Here is a 16,013-nt window from a genome sequence, read left to right as displayed (position 1 = left end):
AAATAAACTTATATTTATATATAGAAAATCATTTTGAAATACTTTTGTCTTCCACTCATTTCTTTGATGTACTCAGTATACGTGAGTTGAGAATAGGATTTGGCTCAGGCAGAGGAGAGGACTCCTGACCAGAGATACAAAAAACCCTTTCCTGATGGAGGTGGGTCTTGTATCTTATCTGTTGCTTTCATTGGTTAACTAATAAAGAAACTGCCTAGGTCCCCTTGATAGGCCAACCCTTAGGTGGGTGGAGTAAACAGAAGAGAATGCTGGGAGAAAGAAGCTGAGTCAGGAGTCGCCATGATTCTCCCACTCCAGGCAGACGCAGGTTAAGATCTTTCCTGGTAAGCCAGCTCGTGGAGCTACACAGAATATTAGAAATGGGTTAGATTAATATGTAAGAGCTAGCCAATGTGAGCCTACAGATAACGGGCCAGGCAGTGTTTAAAAGAATACAGTTTCCATGTAATTATTTCGGGGCATAAGCCAGCCATGCATGTGGGCGGCCGGGTGCTGGGGACGCAGCCCCGCCGCTCCTATCTCAACCCTTTCCTGTAAGTACTTACACTGCACTCCATTAGTAATACTCAATTACCTGTAAGGTAGTTTTCTCCGAGTTATATTTGCAGAATTTGGTGCGTTTCAGGGATACTAACTGAGATAACAGATATTTTCATAAATCTTGTTATATCCTAAATATACCATATACTAAAAGGTGCTTTTGTGGAAAGCAGGTGTAGTTTCACTATTAGAAAACCTACTTGACTTTGAACTTGTATTTGGCCAGAAGCTTGAGAAATACACAGGGAGTCTTTACATGGTAGAGACTGTACTAGTGCTTTACACCGCTGTGACAAAATCCTTGAAAAAGTAAACTTAAATGTCTGGGCTATAGCTTACTAGTAGAGCAGCTTTTTAGTACTCACAAGGCCCTGAGTTCCAGCCCCACCACCATAGAAATAAATGTAAAGAAAGAAGGATTCGGCAGTCGGGACTTATCTTCAAACCTCAGCAAAGCAGGGAAGAGCAACAGCAGCAACCTATGTTGTTTTGGGAATCCTGTGATCACACTCGACCAACAGCTCAGTAGAGAGTTTCTCATGCCTAGTACTGTGGTTTTTATTAGACACTCTATAACTCTTTCTGGAAACACTGTCAACACAAGTGGAATAATGGAATATCTTGGCTTAAACTACACAAACACAGACAGACAGACAGACACACACACATACACACGGGGCACACATCAATTTGTATTCCCACCAAGTGGTAAGGGTCCCCCTTTCCCCACATCCTCTCCAGCATTTGTTTGGCTGATCTGTGACATTCTGACTGGGGTGAAATAAAATCTCAAAGTTGTTTTTGTTTGAATTTACCTCATTGACAAGGATGATGAAAAAATTTTGAGATATTTCTCAGGCATTTTTTTCTTCTTTTGAGAACTCTCTGTTCAGAAACACAGCCAACTTTTTAATTAGGCTCTTTGTTCTCTTGACCCTTTGCTTTTTGAGTACTTTATATACTAATCCTCTGTCCGATGGTCAGTTAGCAGATTCTCAAATCCCCTTAGCTTTTTCTTGACTCTAATAACTCTTCCAATGGACAGGAGTTTTCCCATTTTATGAAGTCCTTCTTGCTAATTGTTGGCTTTAGTTAAATTTGCTTTTGTTTGCTTGTTTGTTTTGTGAGAGCCTCTCACTGCACCTGAAGCTCATTGATTCAGCTAAGCTTGATTAATCAATGAGCTTCTGAGAGATGCCAGTCTCTGCCTCACCAGAGCTGGGATGACAGAAACACGCTAGATGGCAGCTTCTTACATGGGTTCTAGGTATCCAAACTCAGATACTCACGCTGGTGCAGCGGGTGCAAGGTGCTTTATTAACTGGGCCATGTTCTCGGCCCCGGTAAGTCTTAACTGAGAATAAAAGTTGTGCTTAGCAATTTAATGTAAGACAGCAGTTAAGAGTGATACAGGACAGAGTTACAGAAAACATCTCTAAGGAGATGGTATAATAATAAAAATTAAAACAAGAAAACCACACAAACAAGATGCTGCATAAGTTGTCCTCATTCTTGCTAGACACACTGAGATTTCAGATCACGTTACTGGCGAGAAAGGGTGTAACGGTCATAGCAGGGTGCTGCTTACTGACTTGTTCCTCTTGGTTTACTCAGCCTGATTTGTTTACTCACCCAGGGATGGCCCCACATGCCATAGCCTGTCCCTCCCCCATCAATCACTAATAAGAAAACTCCCTACAGATGAATCTTATGGGGGGAGTGTGGATTTTCTCAACTGAGACTCCCTCTTTTCAGTTGACTTTAGCTTGTTTCAAGTTGACATAAAACTGGCCGGCTCGATGTTAACAAGGCATAAGTGATTTATAAAATTAGCAGGGACATTCCTTCTTTTGTGGAATATTATTTGAATGAGGTAAAGATGTGTTTCATTTGTTTATGCTGCAGGATATTACTATAACTGTGTAAAGGTGTGTTACATTTGTTTATACTGTATTTCTTTAATTATGTAAAGATCTGTTGCATCTGTTTCACCTTGCCTGCCTAAGGCACCTGATAAACAGCTGACCAACCGATTGCTAGGCAGAAGAAAGAATAGGTGGGGTTGTCTGGGAAAGAAAATAAATAGGAGGGGAAATCTAGGCTAGAGAGAAAGGAGAAAGAAGAACGGGAGAAGCAGGAGGAGCGAAAGAAAGACACACCCAGGGTAAGAAGCCAGGCACAGAGAGAGCAAGAAAGTGAGCAAAGGTAAAAGCCCTGAGGCACATGGTAGGTAGAAAGAGCTTTCTAAGTAAAAAGAGCTAGCCAGAAAAGAGCGAGGCTAGGCCAAGCATTCAAAACCAATAAACAGTCTCCTGGTCATGATATGGGAGCTAGTTGTTGGCCCAAATGAAAAAGCCTGGCACATCCTCCAACAAGGCCATACCTCCTAATTATCCAAACAGTTCATCAACTGGGGACTAAGAATGAAAATATAGAAGCCTATAGAGGCATTTTCATTTGAATCGCCACAGCAACCAAGAGCAATGACAATAGCCTGTATTGTTTGGGTGGTCTGTGGAACTCCTAAGACCAACCTGAGGGCATTATTGCCATACCTGACAATGAAGTTTTTATTTGGCAACCTATAGCTTCTTGAATAAGCACAATCTACTATATATGGTAATTCCATTTTTTACTCATATATAAAAATTTACTATTACATACAATATAATATAGTAGATTTCCATGTGGTTGTTTCAAACATATTTAGCGCTGGATGTCCCTCCCTTGTACCCTACTCTTTCCTGCCCTTCTATCCTTCTCATCACTTAAACCTCCCCATTATTCCTCTTACCTTTTCATATCAAAAATGTACAAGATACAACAGATAATATATAATATTATCACTGAATTATAAACTATTGAATTGATTTTTTAGAGGTAATAACTATAAATGAAAATAAGAATTCTTTAGGTTGGGCAGATAAGGATGAAGAGTTACTTAACTGAACATTCTGGACTTTCAGAGATTCTATTGAGAAGTCGGGTATAATTCTGATAGTTCTGATATGTTATTTGGCTATTTTCCTTTGCAACTCTTAATATTCTTTCTTTATTCTGTATGTTTAGTGTTTTGATTATTATGTGTTGAGGGGACTCATTTTTGGTCCAGTATTTGGTTTTCTGTAAGTTTCTTGTACTTTCATAAGTTTGTCCATCTTTAGGGCAGGAAAATTTTCTTCTATGATTTTGTTGAATATAATTTGCTTACAAGTGGATGGAACTAGGAAAACTATCCTGAGCATGGTAACCCACACCCAGAAAGGCAAACACGGTAGGTATTCACTCATAATTTGATATTAGACATAAAGCAAAAGATTACCAGCCTACAGTCCACAAGCCTAGAGAATCCAGGAAACAAAGAGGACCCTAAGAGAGATGTACATGGATCCCCTTGGGAAGGTAAAATAGACAAGGTATTTTGAGTAAATTGGAAGCATGGGGGGAAGGGTGGAGAGTGAAAGGGGAGAAGGGAAGGGAGAAGAAAGGGAGCTGGGAAGGAGACCATAGGGGATCAGGAAGGTCAAATTGGAGGAAATGTCAGAGAGGGAGAGCAAGGGAAGATATATCTTGACAGAGGGAGCCATTGTGGGCTTAGTGAGGAACCTGGCACTAGGGGAAATCCCAGGAATCCACAAGGATGATCGCAGCTAAGTATCTAAGCAATAGTGGAGAGGGTACCTGAACTGGACTTCCCCTGCAATCAGATTGATGACTACCTTAATTGCCATCACAGAACCTTCAACCAGTAATTGATGGAAGCAGATGCAGAGATCCACAAGTAAGTACAGGGCCAAGTTCCTGGGGTCCAGTCATAGAGAGGCAGGAGTGGTAAAATGAGCAAAGGGGTGAAGAACATGATGGGGAAACCCACAGAAACAGCTGACCCAAGCTAGTGGGAGCTCACTGACTCTGGACTGGCAGTTGGGGAACCTGCATAGGACTGAATTGGGTCCCCTGAATGTGGGTGACAGTTCTGTGGCTTGGCAGTTGATGGGGCCACTGTCAGTGGGATCAGGCTTTATCCTTTTTTTGGAGCCCATTCCTTATGGAGGGATGATGGTGGAAGATACAAAATAATCCCACACTAGTTCAGAATTACGTATAATAAAGGGTTATTTATTTAGGGGAGACTTACAGATCACTGTCCTAGATCACAATCCTCTGCAGAATGGCAAACAGGAACAGAGTCTAGCAGCCAGAAGTGAGAGCTGGGAGCAAGAGAGCAAGCACAGGATTTGCAGCTGCATTTATAGTATAAGAGCCCACACTCAAATGGGCTGGTATCTTAAAGAATATTGGCTGAAGAAGTGGAAGGAGCTCCCACAGCAGAAGGATAACTTCCTGAGCCTAGATACGTGTGTGTGTGTGTGTGTGTGTGTGTGTGTGTGTGTGTGTGTGTGCAGGTAGAAGTTGGTACTGCCTCAAGTGATGTGACAGATTTTGTTGATACTCCATGGGAGGTCTCACCTTTCTGAAGAGTGTATCTTCAGATGGGAGACGAAACTGGGATTGGTGGATAAAATAAAAAAGATTATTTTAAAAAATAAAACAAATAAGAGTTACTTAACTGGTAGACTGGCTGTTGACAACATTTCCACAAGAATGATAGAGAAAGGGAAATGCAAAATAAGGTAATATTTAGATTAATTAATATATACATTATTCTATTTTTATGAATTATATTAAAAATTATAATAGCCTTTATATTCTTTTCTCAAAGACTGCAAAAATAGAAAACAGACTAGGAATCATGTTCAAAGACCAGTTTGTCAACATCTTTAGAAAAGTTATTTTACTTTTATTTGTGTGTGTGAGGGAAGGTGTTTATGTGTGCATATGTATGTGTGTGATGTACCAAGTATGTGCAGGTCCCTATGAAGACCAGAAGAGTATATGAGATTGCCTGGAGCTGGAGTTACAGGCTCTATGAGTCACACAACATGGATGCTGTGTACCAGACTCTACTCCTCTGGTGAATGGTATACACGTAACTGATCAGCCATCCTGGCCTCCCACTACTAATTTTCTTAAATGGAGAATCCTTGATTTCCGTCCTGTGCTTTACACAGAGTTTCATAATTCGCATGATATTATTAACTTCCCTGTCTTATTTCTTATATTTTAAGTGTGTCCTATCTGAGAGTCTTTCTTCAAGTTCGCTTGTACATTTTTTTCCCTGCAGTTAAAATCCCCTACTATCACCCTACAAGAAATTTGGTTTTGATAATTACACATTTCACTAGAGGAAGAAAGTATCAAAAGCCGTTGAGTCCTTTGCTATAATCCCTACGTTTTTATGGAAAGTCACAATGTTTTTCTAGGATTCTATTTTGTCAGATGCTTGTCTGATCCCTTTGAACTAATGGGGAATTCATCTTTTAAATCTAATTGCTCCCCTGATGGAATTTCCCACCTGTGTGATCATGCTGTCAGTGAACCAAGAACCTCAGTTATCCCTTTCCAATCTGATGGTTTTATTTCTATTTATTGTCCAGTTTTGATGGCTAAGATTTCCGGTACCACGTTGAGTGGGAGAGAAGAGAAGGGGACACCATTGCTTTTGTTTTTCATCTTAAGGAAAAGCCATCGCAGAGGATAATGTTACTCTGTGAGGTCTTCACATTTGGCTTTTGGGAGGCGCCCACCCGCATATGTGGCAGTGGAAGGAGCGTTGACAGTGGCTGTCCACCTGAGGACAGAGGAAAACACGGAAAATAATGCGAATGATTTTCTGATCCTCTTTGTTATTTTTATTCTTTGCATTAACACGGCTTTTATATAGGTATGTAATATCATCATTAAGGGAAGAACGCAGTGTGTCCACTTCCAACGAGGAAGAAAAGTTCAAAGCTAGCTAAGAGCACTTGAGGTGGAATAGCAGTTTATAATTTCACAGCACCAAATCTTAGGAAGTTTTCCATGTCTTACCATTTTAGCATATGAAGCATTGCGTATTTCAGAATTCACGAATACAACATCCTAGGGATATTTAATATAATACTGCAGGATCAAAAACACCGGTATTCATAACTAATGTTCTTTACTTTTAGCAATTTTAGTGTTTCACACTATCTTACGGTGTTCTCAATAAGGACCCACCCCAGGGATCCTGCAAGTGTGTTTGCTTTTGCCTCTCTCAATTCCAGACTGCCTCCCCTTTCTATGATGATTGTCATACAGAGAACAGGATTCTTTGATCCTGTTTGCTCACTGGGAGTCCTCCCTAGTGGAATCTTCCTACAGGGGAGTCAAGGGGAGACTGGAAACCTGGGGGGGAACTGTTTAATTGAAGTTCCTGTCAGTGTTGCCTCCGTGGCAGTTCTCACCTGTGTGGCATCAGCAGCTGTCTTTTGGCCTTTGATTACGGGATGTGGCCTACACCATGTGTGCACCCACAGAAAGCATTGCCCTTTGTCACACTGAACAAGCACGTATTCATTAAAACCTGTACCACAGAGGGATCTGCGACAGAAGAGATCACTGCCTTTGCAACGTCTCACTCAGGTGTCTCAGGAGTGGCTGTAAGGTGGCGTCGTGGGTGGCTCACGGAGTAGGCAGTGGTTGCTAGCAGCCAGAGGCAATTTTTAAAGGTCTCTACACAAAAGGTATTATCAGCAGCAATTAAACTCCTTACATTATTTGTGTAGTATAGGATGCACGGCTATAAAACTTGCTCCATCCATAGAGTGCCTGCCTGCCTGACAACTATGAGAGCCCGAGGTCTCTAGAATCCATGGGAGAAGACTAGGTGTGGTGGCTCTGGTGCCTGCGATCCTGGTTCTGGGCAGGGAGACACAGGCAGACTCCTGAAGTCACTCAAAGGCCATTCTGTCCTAACTGATGAACTCCAGGTCAAGAGTCCTTGTCCTTAAGGAAGTGGGCAGAGTTTCTGAGGCTGCCACTAGAGGTTGCTTTTCTGTCTCCACTTGAACATGCTCACATATGTGCATGTGCACGTTCACACAATTGCTCTGCTCACACACAAACATGTATTTGCACATGCCACATATGAAAACAGAATCAAGAAGACTGCAATACTCTAATTCTATGCAGACATTCCAAAGGATTCATTGTCATGTTTCCTGTGGAAATAATACCAATAATCATACATTACAAAAAAAATGTTATAAAGAAGCAGATCCCCATGCTGATGAGAAGATTTAGATTAAGAAAAACATCAGACACTGAGAGCAATCTGAAATGATTAGAGTAAGCCCAGCCTGCCTCTGTTCAGCAGTGCCTACTCAGGGCTACATGTGATTTCAGTCTCTGTGAGTTTATATGTATCCGTGTCCTGACTGGTTAAGTCATCCATCACTTCTACCTCTTAAAGAGTTTTTCTGACTCATTTTCCACACAGATCCTTAAGCCTTGAGGGAAGGGGTTTGAGAGAAACATCTGATGTTGGAATAAGTCCTCCAAAGTCACTTTCTTCACACTGTCCAGGTGTGTTAATTCCCATCGACTGCAAAAAGAATCTTCTCTGATGAAGATTAAGAAGGCATTGATCTTATGGGCCCAGCAGTATGCTAAGAGGAGTCATTTCATTGCTATGGTCTTTTATCAGAATAACAGCATTAGATTTTCTCCTAGGTTCATGACCTATCTATCTAACATCAGGTTCTCAGACACTTTAGCTGTGTCTTGTGTCTGTTCCATCTCATGGAGTGAACTTTAAATCTAATTTTTAAAAAGCATGTGGAGTGAGCCCACTGCCAGGGTTCCCACAAACAGACCAGGCTATACAACTGTCACCCCATGCAGAGAGCCTACTTAGATCCCAGGCAGGCTCCCCAGCTGTTGGTCCAGAGTCAGTGAGAAAGCACAAATTCAGATCAGCTGATTCTGTGGGTTTTCTGTCCTGCTCTTGACCCCCTTGCTTACAAAATCCCCCCTCCCTCTCTTTGACTGGACTGGGGCTTAGCTGTGGATCTCTCCATAGCCTCAACCTTGAGGANGGGGGGGGGGGGGGGGGGGGGGGGGGGGGCAGGGTGGAAGAAGGGGGTTTTGTTCCTACCTCAACTGAACCTACCAGGCATTGTTGACTCCCCATGGGATACCTTACCCTTTCTGAGGAGTGGATGAGGGGTGGGTTGAAAGAGGTAGAGGGAGCGAGAGGAGGGGAGAGAAGGGAGAGAGGGGGAACTGTGACTGGTATGTAAAACGAATGCAAAAATTTAGAAAAAGCACTTGGTTACTTGCATGATATTTGCACATGATTACACAAGTATATCTTGCAGGTAAATTACCGAGGTAGGTCCCAGTGTTGGTAGCTGGGTGATACTGAGGATTACCTGTCTCCTGTAATGCACAGAGTACCTTCCAGCACCATGAACGCTATCAGTCGGGTGAAGCTTCTACCTGGGCACAAGCTCAAACTCTCTATGCTTGGTAACATGTGTGTCCTCTGCAGCTGGCCTTATCATCAGGTTGTAAAAAGCCATTAGCAGCCTTAGCAAGAGCTCATGAAATTTTGTACTTGTTTGGCAAATGACTCAACACGAGGTAACCCATTCCTGGCACTAGAGATTTTACTTGGTGGCATAAGATGTCTACTTGGGGGCATTGTCACCTTGGTTTATTTTGGCAGGTCTTATGCCTCTAGAAAGTCATCCATTTATATTTCTTTTAGATTTTCCAGCTTGGTGGAAAGTTTGTATTAATATATATCCTAATGGTGTTCTGAATTTCCTTCATGGCTGTCATAATGATTCTCTTTTCATCTCTCATTTAATTAATTTGGATTGTGGCTCACAAAGGTTATTGATCTTGTTTATCTTTCAAAAATGTAACTGTTTGCTTCACTAAATTTTTGTATTTTTTATTTCTTTTCTTTTATTTCTGCCCTGAATTATTTATTTTAAACTACTAATTTAGGGTTCACCTTGTTCTTGGCTCTACAAAGTCCATAGGTATATATTATTTGAGGTCTCTGTGATATGTAAACGTAGGCCCAAGGTTCCATATACTTTTCTTTTCTGACTGATTTCATTTCATTTGATCATCTTTTAACGCTATGTTTATCTTCATTCATTTCTAGATGTTCCTTGATTTCTTTAATAACCCCTGCATCATTCAGTGTGATCTTTATTGAATTTTCCAGAGTTTATGTGTGTTTGATAGTTTCATGCGGTATTTTGTGGTTTCACTTCATTGTGTGTGATCAGATCGAAAACAAACAATTATTCAGTTTTCAGATATTTCTTAAGACTCCCATTTTGTGCTAATATTTATCTTAGAGAAAACATCATATATGCTTAGAAGTTACGTATTCTGTACTCGTTAGGTGGATTATTATGTTGCTGTCTCTTAAGTCCATTTGATCTATGATGTCATTTAATGAAGACAGTTATACGCTTGCCTTTTGCCTATAGGTTGAGAATAAGCTGAAGCCACGTTGGCAACATAAGCAAAAGTACAGAAGGTATAATAATTATATGACTTATGGAGGAAATGCAGAATGATAGTAAAGAAATGAGATTAATTCATTTTGAAAAGTTATTGACGCATAATAGAAAATCTGATTACTCATACCGAGGAGTCAATAGGAAGCAAGCAGGTTGAGATGGTAAAGGAGCAGAGTAGAATCTTAGCCAGTTGCCAGGTTCTACAGCCGGAGAGTTTCTTGTTACCAAGCAGTTCAATCTAGAACTCAACCATGTGAAAGAAAAAAGGAAGGTGGGGATGAATATTCCCTTTGTCGTGTAGAGCCTCAAAAATAATCTGTGTTTCCAATGAGGCATGAAAGAAGCTATCATTAGAAAAGATGATGGACATTGTTACTTGACCTGCCAGTAAGTCATTCAATAAGTAGCCGTAAAGAATAGGAGGACAGCCAGGCGGTGGTGGCGCACGCCTTTAATCCCAGCACTCGGGAGGCAGAGGCAGGCGGATCTCTGTAAGTTCGAGGCCAGCCTGGTCTACAAGAGGTAGTTCCAGGACAGGAACCAAAAGCTATGGAGAAACCCTGCCTCGAAAAAAAAAAAAAAAACAATAGGAGGACAAATAATTAGACGATGATTCCACACAAGAACACACAATGTGATCCTTACCCAGTATTGCAGACCTTGTCAGATATAAAGGATTATAACCATCTTCTTTTCTATTCTGCTCTACTCGCTTGACTGCGCATCCTAAACATTTTGAATGTGTGGCTATTCTTGCCTAACACTGAACTAGACACTGCTTCAGAAAAAAAAAATGTTAGGTACTAACTGCAGTACAAGGATTGGTGGGTTAATTTGATGAGGCTATGAAAAGAAACAGTGGACAGAAGATTTCGAATGCCAGATTTAAGGTTTCTGACTCATTCAGCACAAGGTATAAATGATGTCATAGTCACTCAGGAACTATGGCATGTTGAGCCATTTTATAAAATATCGTAGGCAGAACAAAGACAATCCAGAGTGTATTCTTTTGTTTTCCTTTGAGAAGATTGCATGGCAACATTTAAAGGGTAAATTATGATGAATTTATATTGGTTAAGTTAATTAGTAAGAGTTTTACATCAATAATAAATCAATGTTTGCCATCAGAGCATGGAAAGCAATATGATGGTGCATGTCTATAATCCTAGCCCTTGTGTGACAGCTGCAGGCTAAAAGACCATGAAACCAAATTCTCACAGTCATATACTGAAATCCTATCTTAAAAACTCCAAATAACAACAACAATAAATCACAAAGACATGGAAAACAGATGGTAGCATTACGGATGTTATTCACAATTTAGAAATATCACTGCCAGAAATTTCTTTTCTCTTCCTCTTTTCTGCTATGTTCCCGAAACATTTTCTGCAATAAGCCTAGAATGTGTGAATGTGTGTGTGTTGTATACCTGTGCTCACTTGTGAATGTTCACTTGTGAGTGCACATAAAAGCACATGTGAATAGGCACAGGTAGATGTTGGATACCTTTTTGTCCTTACTCACCTCATTTCATTCAGGACAGATCTTTTAGTGCTCACAGCACTTACTAATGTAGTGAGACTGTGTGGCCAAAAATTCCCAGGAATGTCTCTGCTTCTGTTCACTCAGCTGTGTGGACTTGTTTGCTAGATTTGGGTTCACAGACAGAAATCACCACCCCTGATGTAGAAACATGAGTTCCGGTGATGCAAACTCAATCCTCACGCTTGCCCCACTATCAACTCGTGTGCTAAGCCATCTCTTCAGGTTTGCAAGCCTCTAATATGTTGTCCTGGATGACTTTATCCAATTCATCAAAGCACTATGATTATTCTAAAAATGAGATTTGTGTTTGACTGGAAACAAGATCCCATATATGTATATTTAGCAACAAAACAAATATTCAGGAAAATAATTTGTTTAAAACTCCAATGTTGAGTAAAAAAGAATTCATTGAAAACTTCTTGGTTTTACAAGTTAATATACTTTGACTTAAATTCAATAATAAAAACAACATGTAAAAAAATGAACAATGTCAATTTTCATCTGTGTTCCTATGTCTTGAGTTAAAAAAAATTCGTAAAATTAAGAAACAACATGAAAACAAGTAAAAATTATTAAAGAAGCATGGGACGTGTTTTAAATACATTTCTCAATGAATTTATCCTTCAACTAAGGTATCAGATTATCTTACCTAAATATCATGTTTCCAGGAACAAACTGCAAGCAGGAGCTTCTCTGAGGCTCACGGCTGCACTGACTGACTATGAACACAAGCATAGAACACAAGTAGAAAAAAATATCAGGTTTATTTAGTAACAAGACATCAGTAGCTTTCCCACCAGGACTTAAGAATTCTGAAATCATGGGCTTTTGGAAGTGATGCTTTGGCATTTTCAAGTGCATAAAAGTGAAGATAGATATATAAAGTTATGGTTTATGGTACAGAGATGATTCTGTGTGTGTGTCTGTGTGTGTAATAAACTGATGCTTAAAAAGCAATGTGAGCAGTGTTTACAGATCTCTCCTAAGTAAATTTACTGAAAAATTAATGGTTGCAAATTGAAAGAACACTTTGTATGTATTCCAAGTTGATATCTAGACATCAATATTGCTTCATAGAAATATGATAAATGTGGTCACTGTATATTGACAACTTAAGCATTAAATATTTATTGTAGGTATGTGAACTCATATATTTATAACAACAGGTCAAATCCATGAGTTCTTTATATAGATCCAGAAAGTAACAACAGTGGTTAATTATAATTCTGACTTATACCTCTAGATTGTACTTCAACAAAATTAAACAGAAGTCAAATGCAAATCAGATGCGAAGTTGTGCTGTAAACCAATAACTAATCCATTTAATCTCATACCTGGCTCTTTCTCTTCTACCTTGGCCTGCCTATAACTAAGGTACTCATGTCTGCTTTCTTTATCATTCAGACTTGCTGCACTAATGCATCCACTCAGCCAGAAGACAGACCATTAAGAGTCAGAACTGCATGCAACCAAGACAAGGGCATTCTCCTTTGATGTCTATGTAGACATGCAGGCTATAAGGGAGACTGTGGTGCACACGAGGATAAGTCATCTGCAACTCTGGCTGGAGATCTTAATCATTCTCTCAACATGGCCCGTCCCTGGGCATGCTCAACACACCAATCTCCCAGAAGTCATGATACCCTTAAGGGTCAGAGGCAACAGAACAATGCAGGCTATGGGATGGCTGATCTATAGCCTGCACTTTGAGGGCCAGAGGCATCTTATTTACATGAAAGCTAAGAAGTTTTCAATGTCTAGACACCTCTCTGTATTCACCTACACGGAACAAGGTGCTCTACACCAGGACCAGCCCTTTGTCCAGAACAATTGCTACTACCATGGCTATGTGGATGGAGATGCAGAATCAATAGTGGCGCTTACCACCTGTTTGGGGGGCTTTCGTGGAATATTACAGATAAATGGGACAGTATATGAAGTCAAGCCCAAGAACCTTTCGTCTACATTTGAACATTTGGTTTACAAGATGGGCAGCGAGGAGACACAGCTACGCCCCATGAGATGTGCATTAACAGAGGAAGAGATAGCAAGGCAAAGGAAGCTTCAAGAGAATGATAACCCCACGCTGATGCAAAGCAACTATGAGGGCTGGTGGACCCACAAGCGATTTCTTAACCTGGCATTGGTTGTAGACCATGAGCGAATTCTTTATCTGAATGGCAATCTGTCACTTGTGTTACTGGAAATATTGATGATCGTTGACATGATAAACATGATTTATCGTCCGCTGGATCTTGAGGTGGTTTTACCTGGAGTTGAGATGTGGAATGAAGGAAACCAGGTGACAGCGACTAGCATAGATGGCTTCCTGACATATTTTTGTTCTTGGAAAACTGTCGTCCTTAACAATCGAATTCCAAATGATATTGCCCATCTTTTTGTGCGATATGATTTTGGTATATATCTTGGCCTAGCCTATGTTGGAACTGTTTGTGTTCCATCTCTTAATTGTGGCGTTGATTCTCTGATAGGCTCTGATATTTTTCAATTTGGACTTATTATAGCACATGAAATGGGTCATAATTTGGGTATGTCGCATGATAATGACTATTGTACCTGTGGAAAGGAAGCCTGCTTAATGGCTGAAGCAAACAGTGGCATCTACAAATTCAGCAACTGCAGTTTTGCTGAGTTTTGGCCGGCTTATGCTGCTGTCAACTGTATGCACAAGGAAAAGAAGCCAGTAAGCCAACACAAATTAAAAGTCTGTGGGAACGGTGTAGTTGACGACGGAGAGCAGTGTGATTGTGGATCTTCAGAAATGTGTAAAAATGATCCATGTTGTATGAGAGGCTGTACCCTCAGAGCTGGAGCTTCCTGTGCTTTTGGGCTTTGCTGCAAACATTGCCAGATCATGCCATCAGCCACCGTGTGCAGAGTACAGGACAATGAATGTGACCTTCCAGAATGGTGTGACGGACATTCACACGAGTGCCCTAATGATGTCTATTTGCTTGATGGGAGCTCCTGTAAAGATGGTGGCTACTGCTACGAAAAGAGATGTCATAACCGAGATGAACAGTGTCGGCAAATCTTTGGCAAAGAAGCCAGGAGCGCGACTCAGAGATGCTACAGGGAAATCAACAGCCAAGGTGACCGGTTTGGCAACTGTGGTATATTCAGAGGCGCATACATAAGATGTAATGACCCAGACATCCTCTGTGGGAGAGTTCAGTGTGAGAATGTACAAGTTGTTCCTTTAATGAAAGCACATTCCACTGTTCACTGGACTTACCTCAATGGTGTCACCTGTTGGGGAACTGACTACCACTGGGGGATGACAATACCTGACAATGGCCATGTGAAAGACGGCACAGAATGCGGTCCAGGGCATGTGTGCATGAATAGGAAGTGTGTCAGTAAATTAATTTGGGTAAGTGATTGTTCACCAGAGACCTGCAATCTGAAAGGGGTCTGCAATAATTTACACCATTGCCACTGCAACTTGGGGTGGGACCCACCATTTTGCCTTTCCCGTGGCTATGGAGGGAGCGTTGACAGTGGCCCTCCATATAAAGAATTAGAGAAACCCAAGAAAAATTATTGGAAACTCATCATTCTTGTTCTTTTTGTTACTGCTTCGTTCTCTGTGTTAATTTGGCTTTGTAGTAAGTATGCAATATCTCCTAGGAGTGAAAAAGCCAGTGTTTCCACTTCAGAAGAGGACAAAACATCCAGTGATGTCAGCACTGCTAGCAAAAGCTCATAATTTCCAAAGGAACCCCAAACCCTTAAAACATCTCATGTCTTACCAAGTGTTAACTTGGCCCTTGAAGCACCACTTGTTTAAGAATTCATGGAACAAAACCATAAAAAAATTGATATTTCAAGATAAAAACACTCATCATTCAATAAAAGTTTGGTCCTATTACTTAACTGATGTCTTCACTTCCCACTATATTACAGTGTTCTCAGTAAAGGCCCACCCCAGGGGTCCTGCCAGTGCGTATTTGGTTTTGCCTCTCTCATTATCAGACTGCCTCTCCTTTTTTATGCCACTTGTCATATGGAGAACAGGATTCTTTGGATCCTGTTTGCTCTCTGAGAGTCTGTAGAAATAGGAGTGGTGGGCCGCTTCCCGCCACCCGGCTAGCTTTACCCAAAATAATTACACAGACACTGTATTCTTTTAAACACTGCTTGGCCCATTAGCTCTAGTCTCTTACTGGCTAACTCTCACATCTTGATTAACCTATTTCTATTAATGAGCGTAGCACCACGAGATGGTGGCTTACCAGGAAGGATCTTTACCTGCATCCATCTTAGAGAGGAGAGCTATAGCATCTGTTTGACTCAGCTTTCTTTCTCCCAGAATTCTGTTCTATCTTCCCCGCCTACCTATCAGGCCAAGCAGTTTTCTTTATTAATTAACCAATGAAACAACAGATAGATAGAAGACCCACCTACATCAGGAGTCCTCCCTAGTGGACTCTTCCTACAGGGGAGTCAAAGGGAGACTGGAAACCTGGGGAACTG

The 16,013-nt window shown here is 40.9% G+C and overlaps 1 protein-coding gene across 3 annotated transcripts in view; it reads left to right on the top strand.

Annotated features, from left to right (window-relative positions):
• The window catches only part of LOC126504841 (disintegrin and metalloproteinase domain-containing protein 25-like), a 34,360-nt gene extending 18,971 nt beyond the window's left edge, over positions 1-15,389 (top strand). For 2 of the 3 annotated variants that reach the window (XM_050147396.1, XM_050147395.1), the window contains one exon: positions 12,921-15,389. In XM_050147396.1, the coding sequence (XP_050003353.1) occupies positions 13,024-15,246 (2,223 nt within the window). In that variant the 5' untranslated portion in view covers positions 12,921-13,023 and the 3' untranslated portion in view covers positions 15,247-15,389. The remainder of the gene's footprint in view (positions 1-12,920) is intronic. The other variant, XM_050147397.1, reaches the window with a different exon arrangement.
• Positions 15,390-16,013: the final 624 nt, after the last annotated feature.

This window comes from Alexandromys fortis, unplaced genomic scaffold (genome assembly GCF_014885135.2).
Source record: "Alexandromys fortis isolate MF-2015 unplaced genomic scaffold, M_Fortis_MF-2015_v1.1 scaffold_32, whole genome shotgun sequence".
Lineage (NCBI taxonomy): Eukaryota > Metazoa > Chordata > Mammalia > Rodentia > Cricetidae > Alexandromys > Alexandromys fortis.
This window is presented reverse-complemented; position numbering and strand designations above follow the sequence as displayed.